This window comes from Loxodonta africana, chromosome 5 (assembly GCF_030014295.1).
Source record: "Loxodonta africana isolate mLoxAfr1 chromosome 5, mLoxAfr1.hap2, whole genome shotgun sequence".
In the NCBI taxonomy this organism is placed as follows: domain Eukaryota; kingdom Metazoa; phylum Chordata; class Mammalia; order Proboscidea; family Elephantidae; genus Loxodonta; species Loxodonta africana.
Genome location: NC_087346.1, coordinates 134,577,786 through 134,587,812, shown reverse-complemented (window position 1 = coordinate 134,587,812; position 10,027 = coordinate 134,577,786). Strand labels below are relative to the sequence as shown.

General features: G+C 45.5%; 1 protein-coding gene across 1 annotated transcript in view; it reads right to left on the bottom strand.

Moving 5' to 3' along the window:
* Positions 1-993: 993 nt before the first annotated feature.
* Positions 994-10,027, bottom strand: part of LOC100656404 (sodium-dependent phosphate transport protein 2B-like) — a 74,702-nt gene continuing 65,668 nt past the window's right edge. The window contains exons 8-14 of the mRNA XM_064285999.1: positions 9,484-9,679; positions 9,120-9,215; positions 8,171-8,291; positions 6,162-6,329; positions 5,017-5,133; positions 4,780-4,904; positions 994-4,136 (exon numbers count right to left, since the gene is read on the bottom strand). Of these exons, the coding sequence (XP_064142069.1) occupies positions 3,534-4,136; positions 4,780-4,904; positions 5,017-5,133; positions 6,162-6,329; positions 8,171-8,291; positions 9,120-9,215; positions 9,484-9,679 (1,426 nt within the window). The 3' untranslated portion in view covers positions 994-3,533. The remainder of the gene's footprint in view (positions 4,137-4,779; positions 4,905-5,016; positions 5,134-6,161; positions 6,330-8,170; positions 8,292-9,119; positions 9,216-9,483; positions 9,680-10,027) is intronic.

The window sequence follows — 10,027 nt, the reverse complement described above, 5'->3', positions numbered from 1 at the left end:
AGTAGTTTTTGAACAAGGTGCTGTTTAGTTTCCAAGTTTTTGATTCCTTTTCCCTGGTTTTTCTGTTTTTGATTTCTACTTTTATGGCCAATACTTTTCAGAAGTAGATCACCAGGTCCTTCTTCCTGGTATGTGTGAAGCTCAGCTGAAACTTGTCCCCGTGGGTGACCCTACTGGTATTTGCAATAGCAGTGGCATAGCTTCTAGCATCACAGCCAACACCTAAGCCACCACAGGAAGACAAAATGACAGACAAGTGGTGGAACATATAGACCTCAAAAAATACAGAGGACTAAAATGCATGGCAGTTGTATAAGATACACTCCTCTTGCTTGCTTGCATTTTTCTTCCTCTAAGTATTTCCAAAAATGAGCCCTAGTGGCACAGCAGTTAAAGTCCTCAGCTGCTAACCAAAATGTTGATGGTTGGAACCCACCAGCTGCTCTGGGAGAGAAAGGTGTGGCAGTTTGCTTCTGTAAAAATTACTGCATTGGAAACACTATGGGACAGTTCTACTCTAGGGTTGAAATAAGTTGGAATTGACTGGTCAGCAGTGAGTTTGGTTTGGCAGTATTTCTAAAGTGAAATGCAAGTCAAGAAACTGGTATCACCCAAGCGGAGAGGCCAGAACTGACCCTGGATTCATTATTAGCATGAGTGGGACAAATGTCATATGACTCAAAATGGACCTAAGGTCAGTGGAAGGACAAGACTAAGTAGCAGCAAACCATTTGCACCATCCAGGGCTGCCACGTGACGACGGACATCTACGACAACCTTTCTCAGACACGTTACTTCCCTGTATTAGCCAGCCACTTACAGTGAAAATGAAGACATAGGCTAATTATAGTTCCTTTTTTTTCAGGCCTTCCTTATCCGTGAGTAAGATGAAGGGAGAAAGTGTACAATGTGTGCATATCAACAAGTAAAGCAAAAACAGTTCTGTTTTGTGCAGTGTTTCTGCTGTTCTGGTTGGAATGAACTATAAAATGATTCTGCATATGAATTAAAGTTCTATGTTGCATTTAAAACTGGCATTGCACAATATAAAGATGAGCCATGAAATTCATGCTAATAATACTTGCAATAAAGTTTTAATTTTCTTTCTTCACTTGGAATGTCATATAAATGGAAATTAAAAACAACAACAAAAAAAAAACCCAAAAAATCATTGACAAGTCCAGAAAGAGACTGTGAAAAGGAAATTATGCATTTTTAATTCTTATAACACTTTACCCCCTGCTTTTTAAACAAGGGTCCCAACAATACATGTCAGTGGCCATGGTGTGGGTCGTGGGTAGTGAAAGTGAAGGAAGAGACCTCATAATCTTAGGAAAAATCCAGGCCCCTATTTCCTGGTAATTGAAAAGCAACACTCACTTTGGGTTTGATCTTTTTTTTTTTTTTTTTGATTTCTGCCTTCCCACAAGTAAAAAACAAAAAGCAACTATAAATACAAAAATTCAATTAAAAAAAAAAAAATCACCAGAGTGCAAAGATGGCCATAGCTCCCACCTGGGTTTCACTTACATATTTATAGAGCGTGTGGCACAGGTGTGGTGACGGAGGCTTAGTGAAAACACGATACTACAAACACACAAAGACGGTGTTTTTTCTTTACATTTCAAAAGAGAACCGTGCCCCTTTTCCAAATGAGAACACTATAAAACACAAATCACACTTTATAAGTTATGAAAAATGCTGTACAGGCGTGTGGCTATAAATAGAGCATAAATGACACATTTGGGAATTGCTATCGAGAAGGAGGAGGGTCAGGTGAGGGCTCAGTTTGGTATCACAACCTGTTAAGATGGGGAAGCTGGAATGCGGGAGCTCAGCTGCCTCATTTCCCTTTCCCAGACACCCCTGCAGCTCACGAGAAGTGGTGAGAAGTGGGTTGTTGAGGGCGAGGAACAGTGGAGGAAAAGGTGCAAATACAACTTGGGGTTCCAGAAAGCATACCCAGGACAAGAATGAGCACAGGCCTTGGTCCTGTAGACACACATGAGCCCTACAGCTACTTGATGACTATGGTTCTGTGGGCAGCCCGGCTATCCCCTGCTTTCTTCTCTGAGAAAAGTTCAGAGCTTAGTGGGCAAGGAAAGTAGGCAGGACATAGAAGCTCATCTATGGAGAAGTGGGATAAAGTTTGGAAAGAGGTTCTGGCTTAGGTTTCAGTATATGGGTGGATGAGTGGATGGATGATGGTTGGAAGCTGACCACTAAGAGCTGATCCAGAAACTTAGTTGCTCAAAAGAGTGAAAGGTAAACAGAGAGAACTATTCTATACTCAGATAATTCCTGCAATTCAAGGTGGCAGCAGTAGAGGGAGGGACTTGGGGCACTTGCATGTCTTATTCCAAATGATCCAACACCAAGTGGTGGACAAAAAAAAGAAAAGGGGTGGTGGTGATTTTTACCTGCCCCATTAGGCTTTTGACACAATTTGTCAATCTGGCTTCTCAATTAGGCAAATTAGGAACCTGAGGTGTTTTACGCAGATAATGCGTCTCCCCAAATGAGCCTAGCTTGGGAACAGGGCCTCTCTCTCTCAGGAAGACTGGAGCAGCAGGCAAGACAAAGCACCTTGTGAACCTTGGCAGCTCTAATGTGGCTCCCATCCTGGAAACTTCCTAGCCACAGAGCCTAAGCTACCTCACTGTCTCAAGGTAAAAATGAACAACAATCAGTGTTTGAGAGAGGACACGGCAGTTAAACTGGTTGGACGAGCTTCACCTGCCCTTTTAGCCCTACCGGCTTAGTGGTTAAGCACTCTGCTGCAAAACAAAAATTGGGTGGTTCGAACCCACCAGCCATTCTGGGGGAGAAATGTGGCAGTCCACTTCCATAAAGATTTACCATCTCGGAAACCCCAGGAGGAAGTTCTACTCTGTCCTGTAATGTCATTACAAGTCGGAATTCGACTCGACAGCAATAGGTTTGGTTTTAGGTTTGTTTAGGAAGTGGGAAAGATTCACACCCATGGTGATCTCCAAGTTTTCATGAGCTACAACTATTAAGCTCTTTCACCTAAACCTACCTGATGAGGGCATGGGTACCTGGGAGCAGCTGAGCTTGAACACCTCTTGGCTGAAGCCAGTCTTTAACAGGAGATATGGTGGAGCTTTATCACAATAAAGAAAACCATGTGTATGCATGTGTTTGTATACATAAATACATATAGTTACATAGGCAGCTTTGAGAACCTTCCATAAATTCCTCCCTTGAGCTTTTTCCTTCTGAATAGGATGGTTTGAATCTGAAAATTGTCCCTAGTGATCAACCCCTCGGTGTACAGAGAGTGTGATCATTTATCTGCCCAAGTTTCAATGTCAAATCTCATTGAGTGTTGTCCTGTTCCTTCCTGAGAGAGGAAGACCAAGCGAGCAGGGGCTGAGATAAAACAACCCTGCAGGTTATGTACTGGGCTAAGGGAAGCGAGAGTCCGGACTGATGTCAGCTCCACTTCTTAGTGAAAGGTGTGCAGAAGCATGTAGGACTTGGGGTCCCTCCTCCCATCTCTTGGCAGGCCCCTAAAAGACTGTGCTGCTGGAGATGGTCTTCGTACCCAGGATATTAACTTGGAACTTGACCTTATCCTGGGCCTTTTTACTCATGGCCACGTTATCGAAGGCATAGGAGGCCTTGATGGGGATGTCTTTAGAGTGCTCCTGCCCCTCCTCCAGGTCCTCACAGCTCTTGGGGCAGCCACACAGCAGGCAACACACACGACAGCAGCAGCAGTGCCTCTGGCAGCACCTGGTGAGCAGGGAGATGAGGTGGTCCCAGGGCTTCAGCGAGTGCATCCACAGGGGCAGGAAGTTCCAGTTCTGGAGTTTGTGGGGTAGGACACGTGGGCAGTGGGACTGCAGGAGCCGGATGAACACCACCAGGATCAGCAGGAGGATGATGGGCACACCCACACCCACCAGCACTTGCCAGCCAGCCAGTGAGAGGCCAAACACTGTCAGCGGGACGAGGAAGAATAAGAAGACCACGTAGAAGATGGCGAACCAACGGTACTCAGCACAAATGTTGCCCAGCCCCTTGGCCAGGTGGATAGGCAGGCGGATGATCGGGATCGGGTACCACAGCAAGATGCCAGAGACGTTGAAGAAGAAGTGGCACAAGGCAATCTGAAGCACAAGAGGTTGGGTAGGTGAACAGGTGTGTCTGTTGTATGGCTGGGGTGGGGGAGGGGAGAAGGTCATCCTATCAACAACAACACCTCAGCAAGGGAACAAAGGCTCAGCTGGGAATCAGTGTTGGCTCAGACCAGCTATGGGCCAGTTACACAACAGTCCATCCACAAATGGACAGAGGTGACTTTTCTCCAAGTAGGAACAAAACTTGATTCAGGGCATAAGAATCAAGAAAGTTCATTTTTTCCCCAACATTTCATCTTCTAATGCCAGGTCCAGGTCCTAGGCTGACTCCGCGGTGACTGACAAGATAGAATCTACTCAAGAGGGAACGAGGAGATGGGAGGCGGTATCTGTGCTGCCTAAATGCTCTTTCCAATCTCTCTATCAAGTGGTCACTCAACCTTTGTTTAAGCCACTGCCAATGATGGGGGTCTTGTTGCTACCTCCCCAAAGAGAATAGTTTTGACTGTTCTTAGTTTGAGCTCCTGGACTGTACTCCCTGTAGCTTCTCCTCCACATCTTAGTTCTACCTAGCAGATAAAAGCCTGACTTTTGTCGGACCAAGGGATGTCGCTATATGGTTATATCTTCCCAACCCCTTACAAAGCCCTTGCCCCATGCAGCATATCCTTACCTGAAGTGAACTCTTCAAGGTATTGCCTGGGCTGGCTAAGGCAGCCAGGATGGCAGTGGTGGTGGTGCCAATGTTGGAGCCCAGTGTGAGTGGGTATGCCCTCTCAATGGTTATCACACCAACGCCTGGGGGAAAAAAAAAAAACACAAAGACCATAGCATCAGCCCCAGAGGATGATGGGAGATGGTAATGGTGGCCAGAGGGAGAAGCTAGGGAGAAAAAAAGTGGGAAACTCACCAATCAGTGGGGTCATGGCCGATGTGAATACGGAGCTGCTCTGCATGAGGAAGGTCATTCCTGCTCCCACAATGATGGCTAGGTAGCCAGTCAACCAGGCAAAGGGAAAGGGGAAATCTGTAAGACAGAAGGCACAGGATGGAGGGTGGGCTGACAACTCCAGAGGAGCCCAGGCCAGGGGCTGGGCTAGCAGGTTAGGTTATAAAGATGCCTCCCCACCCCACACCATGGTCTGAGAGTGCAAAGCTTCATTTCCTGCTGCCTTTCATCCTACATTTTCATGATGTGGGTGCGGTGTTATGTGGATGAAGACAAAAACAGATTTGTTGGAGGTCAGAGGTTAGAAATGCTGGACCCATACATATACTTTCCCACAAAGCACTCCAAGCCCCCAGACCTCGATACCTTCTCCCAAGACTGTTCTCCCGTTACTACATAATCCCTACATTTGTTTTCATCTAAAGGACTATCAAGATCATACAACAACTTCGGACAAGCCTACCAACCCAGCCTTCCACACCACTGGCAAAGAATCAGGTCCCCGTATATCCAGGAAGCCTGGAAATTTGCCTAATTCACCCTCATGACAGCCCTGTGAGGCAGAGTCTCTTGGCCTCATTTTATGGAGATTTCACAGAATGGTGATGTCATTGGCCGGGACACTGTACTCAGCAAGAACTCTTCTTGGCCAGTGGTGTCTCATTGGCTTCATCCAGATGTCGATGTATTTATCCAGAGCAACATTTTCTCCTCAAAAGTAGAAGGAAAGTGGGGACCAGGTGGGCATGTTACCCTTTTCCTAAGGGCCCCAGTAGACCCAGGAAAGGCCTGAGCACATAGAAAACCAGCCAGTCAAGAAGGCTAACCTATAATTCTCCAAATTTTAGCTGGCTCCTTCTCAGGGCCTTGCCAACATGGGATAGAACTTTGTGCCTGTTTCCCAGGTCCACATGCAAAACACAAAGGAAAATGTCAAGGGGGAATGACATCTTAAGTTCTGCAGCTTCTAAGATCCAAGAAAGAAGCTCCATGCAGAGGCCATAGCTTGATGTGAACCCAAAGAATCCCTGTGGGAGCGGCCTGTGACAGTAACTCCTGGAAGGCCCAACATGGGCAGGGTTGGGGGAGGAGGTCAGAGTGCCTACCAGTGTTGAGGGTTTTCTTGATGACAATAGCAACCTGTCCCTTGAGCACGGAGTTGAGGAGTTTTACAATCATGACCAGGCAGGTGCAGAGGAGCAGCAGGGAGATTATCAGCAAGATAGCACCAATGGCAATATCCGGGAGGTTGAAATTCACAAAGATGTGCTGACCTGCAGAGACAACAGAAAAACTTTGTCAAGACACAACCACCCATGGCCACATGTTGCTGTTTATTCACCAATATCCTTCTCTCTCATAATAACAGAAGTTGTTGGTTTGGCACATGGCAGTCCAGGATAAAGACCCCATTTCCCACCCTCCCTTGCAGCTATATCTGGTTCCAAAGCTATATTCTGGTAAATGGATGCTCAGGGGATGTAACATACACACATCTGGGCAGTGCTCCTAGACAGAAGGGGTGAGCTGCCCTTTTTATTTTCCCCTTCTCAATAGCAGAAATACAGATATATCATGGATAACTCCCGAGGAATACAGAGCATCAAGATAGATGTTTGCTATAGAAGAATCCTGATCAAAAGGGGTAAAATGTATAACAGAATTCCAAATTCTCATGGAATTCAGACTTTCTAGAGCCATGGAGTCTTAAGCCAAAAATATTCCCTGAAGTTTTCTTAAATCCAAACAACAGGTTTGTTTAACTAGTAAAGAATATCTACCTTGAGCACTGCACTCTTTTAACAACTATATGGGATCAAATTGACAACAGCAACTCAAAAACTTAGGGGGCAGTGAATTTATGCTAATAGGGGAGGAACAACCTATTGTCAGAAAGAGCATTTCAACATCTATCCTGAAGAACAATGCTGTCAGTGATAGGAGAGTACCTATACGCCTGCGAGGAAGACCAGTTATTATCGCTAGTAACGCTAATAGCATCTAACATCTATTGAGCATGTACTATGTGCCAAGCACTCACATACTCTATGCTTCACAAAACGTAACAAGGTAGCATTTTAATTATTGCCATTTTACAGATGAAGAAACATGGGCTTGGTGAGGTTAAATCCAAGGTTACACTTCCAGAAGGTGGAGAAGCAAGGATTCAAACCCAGTGTGTTATCTGTTTCCTTGGCATCATGTTTCACAGTTTATAGAGATGTTTTCTCTTGAGGCTGGACAATGAAGTGAGTCTTTAAAGTCACAAAGCTAGTCAGGGACAACTCCACGCTTCAGCCCAGTTCTACCAATGAATCTCATGCTGTTTTTTTACTCATAATATGAAGAACACTTTTCAGCTAAGCATTTGAGGAGCAACGTGGGGTTGGATGAGAAAGTCAGAGCACGGGATATTGCTGTTTGTAAAACCCCCTGTTTACCAAAGTCTCTGAGTCCCTACGGTATTTCCAGAAAACCATGGTTATATCAATAGATATACAGCACTGAGAACATGAGGGGAGGGGGGTGATAAACTCACTTGATTCTCTGGGGGTAAATTACACCTGAAGAATTATGTTTAATTCTGGGCACTATGTATTGGAGCCCTAGTGGTGCTGTGGCTGAGAGCTAGAGCTGCTAACCAAAACATCAACAATTCGAATCCGGCAGCTGCTCCTTCAAAACCCTGTGGGACAGATCTACTCTGTCTTGTAGGGTCACTATGAGTCAGAATCGACTCGATGACGATGGGTATATCTTATTTAGAGAAGCGGGATATACAAATGAGTATAAAATCAAGATGGAACAGATCGTTTGCTAAGTTCTTCAGAGGTTATGTGGGTTATATGATAGAGACAGCATGAGCTTTGGAACTGACAGAAAACACCGGGCTTCAAGTCCCAGTTTAGCCCCTTACCGTGGGACCTAACTCACCTCAGTCCCTAAGCCTTAGTTTCCTCTGCTGTGAAAGCCCAATATAGGGTAGGTCCTCAGTGAAGCTTACTGCCCTGCCCTTCTTCCCTTCATTTACTGGGGTACCATACAGATAAGAAAAACCTATCAGCCTCCTGGACAGCCTATCTCAGGGGCCGAAGTCCTGCTGAGTTCCACTCACATTTGGCGATGTTTTCCTTGTAGGTCACGTTCTTCATGGTCCAGAATTGGAAACCATCCGTGAAACAGAGGGAAGGGGAAGTGCAGTTCTCGGGTGAAGGGACGGTGACATTCATCTCAGTCTGGACAGCAAACATAAGAAACTGTATGGTCCCCAACATTCACTTTTGGTGGAGAGTGGCAGGCAATGGGGGGACCAAGAGGGAGACATTCTACATGTCGCCATAAACAATGGCTCGATTGTATTGTTTATTTTTTTTAAGGACTTATTATTTTAACTTTTTTAAGGTGCCATTTATTATAAATACAAGGTGTGACTTTTGAGCCTTTATAAAATATTCTCGTTGAAGCTTGTTGGTCTCTGCCTGCTGACGTTGCTGCTCTATCTTTATTGGAAAAGCTCCTGGGACAACTGGGGACAGACAAAAGCAGCCTTCATACCTACTTCCTGTATTTCTTTTCATCTCCAGCTTTAGCACCTCTCAGGAATACACATATACACCCTATAAACAAGGATAAGTTATAACCCTGCTGCAAAGCAGGTTGAAGTTTCCCTGACTTCAGGGAAAGGATGCTGTGGTCCTTCAGAGGAAGAACACAGAGGTTCCCTCGCAGAACCTTCCAGAAAGGCAGGTGAGGGCTGCCACCATCTGTCAGCACCTGAAGATCATGACGATGCACTGTTTCCATGGGTCCCTCCATAAATGGGATCAGAGGTGCGACTGTAGGAAAGCCAGGAATATGGAATCGAGTGGTGGGATAGGGCAAGGGGGCACCCGTCTCTCCCATCTGTCCTACTGGTTAAGGCAACCCAGCAGACAATTCCTCGATGTGGAATCTCGCTGGTCAGTTTTGATTTTCAGGGGCTGAATTTTTTTCTTTCCCCTTGCCTTCTAGTTGCCTTCCTTGAATGAATGTTTGAAGTTCAGGCACTATTCTTAGAAACTTACCATATTGGTGAAAGTGTGACACCAAATCTTGACCATACTCTTGTTTTGGGCTGTTTCATCCTTCATCGCAATGTGTTTGATAACTTTTTTATCCAGCTAAGGAAGGCAATAGAAAGAAAAGAATCAGCACTTTCTCAGAACTGCTTTGTGGAATTGCTGTTAGAAAGCTTCTGAGGAGATTAACAAAACTGAGAACCACTTCCAGTTACTCTCTCAGATGTCCCTAAAGCCCCACCTGCCTTGGCTTCTTCTAGAGGTAGTCAAGAGCTGTGTTTACAGACCCACCCACCCTTTACCATGTCTGTCCAACTGGTTGGGATGGGGCAGTTAGGTTCTTTCCCCTATCTGAAGGAAGCCAGCTTACCTGGATAATGAGCTTTGTAAAGGGATCTGTGATGACTTTCAGAAGATCTGGGGTGTCTTCACCATTCTTGAAGTGGAAGGTCTCCACCACAAAGTTGGTCAGGACCTCCAGGTAATGGGTGGCAGACTCCAGGGGCAAGAGCACAAACACCGAGAGCCAGTTGAAGAAGTCATGGACGGTGGCCCCTGCAAAAGCCCTATATGACGGGAACCCCACCCCAAGCAAACAGATTACTCAGATTACTCTCATCTGTACACGCGCATAAAGTCTTTTTCATTCTTACAATAATCCCAAAGTGAGTGGTATGAATATCTCCACTCAACAGATGAGGGAACTGAGGGCTGGCAAGCACAGAGGACATAAAGGCCACTGCATGGGCTCTGGGTCCAGGACCTCTGTCTCCACTCCTAGGCACATCTTCTCTCACTAGATCAGACAACACACAACTGGGCATCTCCCATGCTAGGGGGACACATATCCTATAAATGTTCTTTTATAGCTGTTTTGAAGAATTACATCAAGACCATTTGTGAATCACACACAT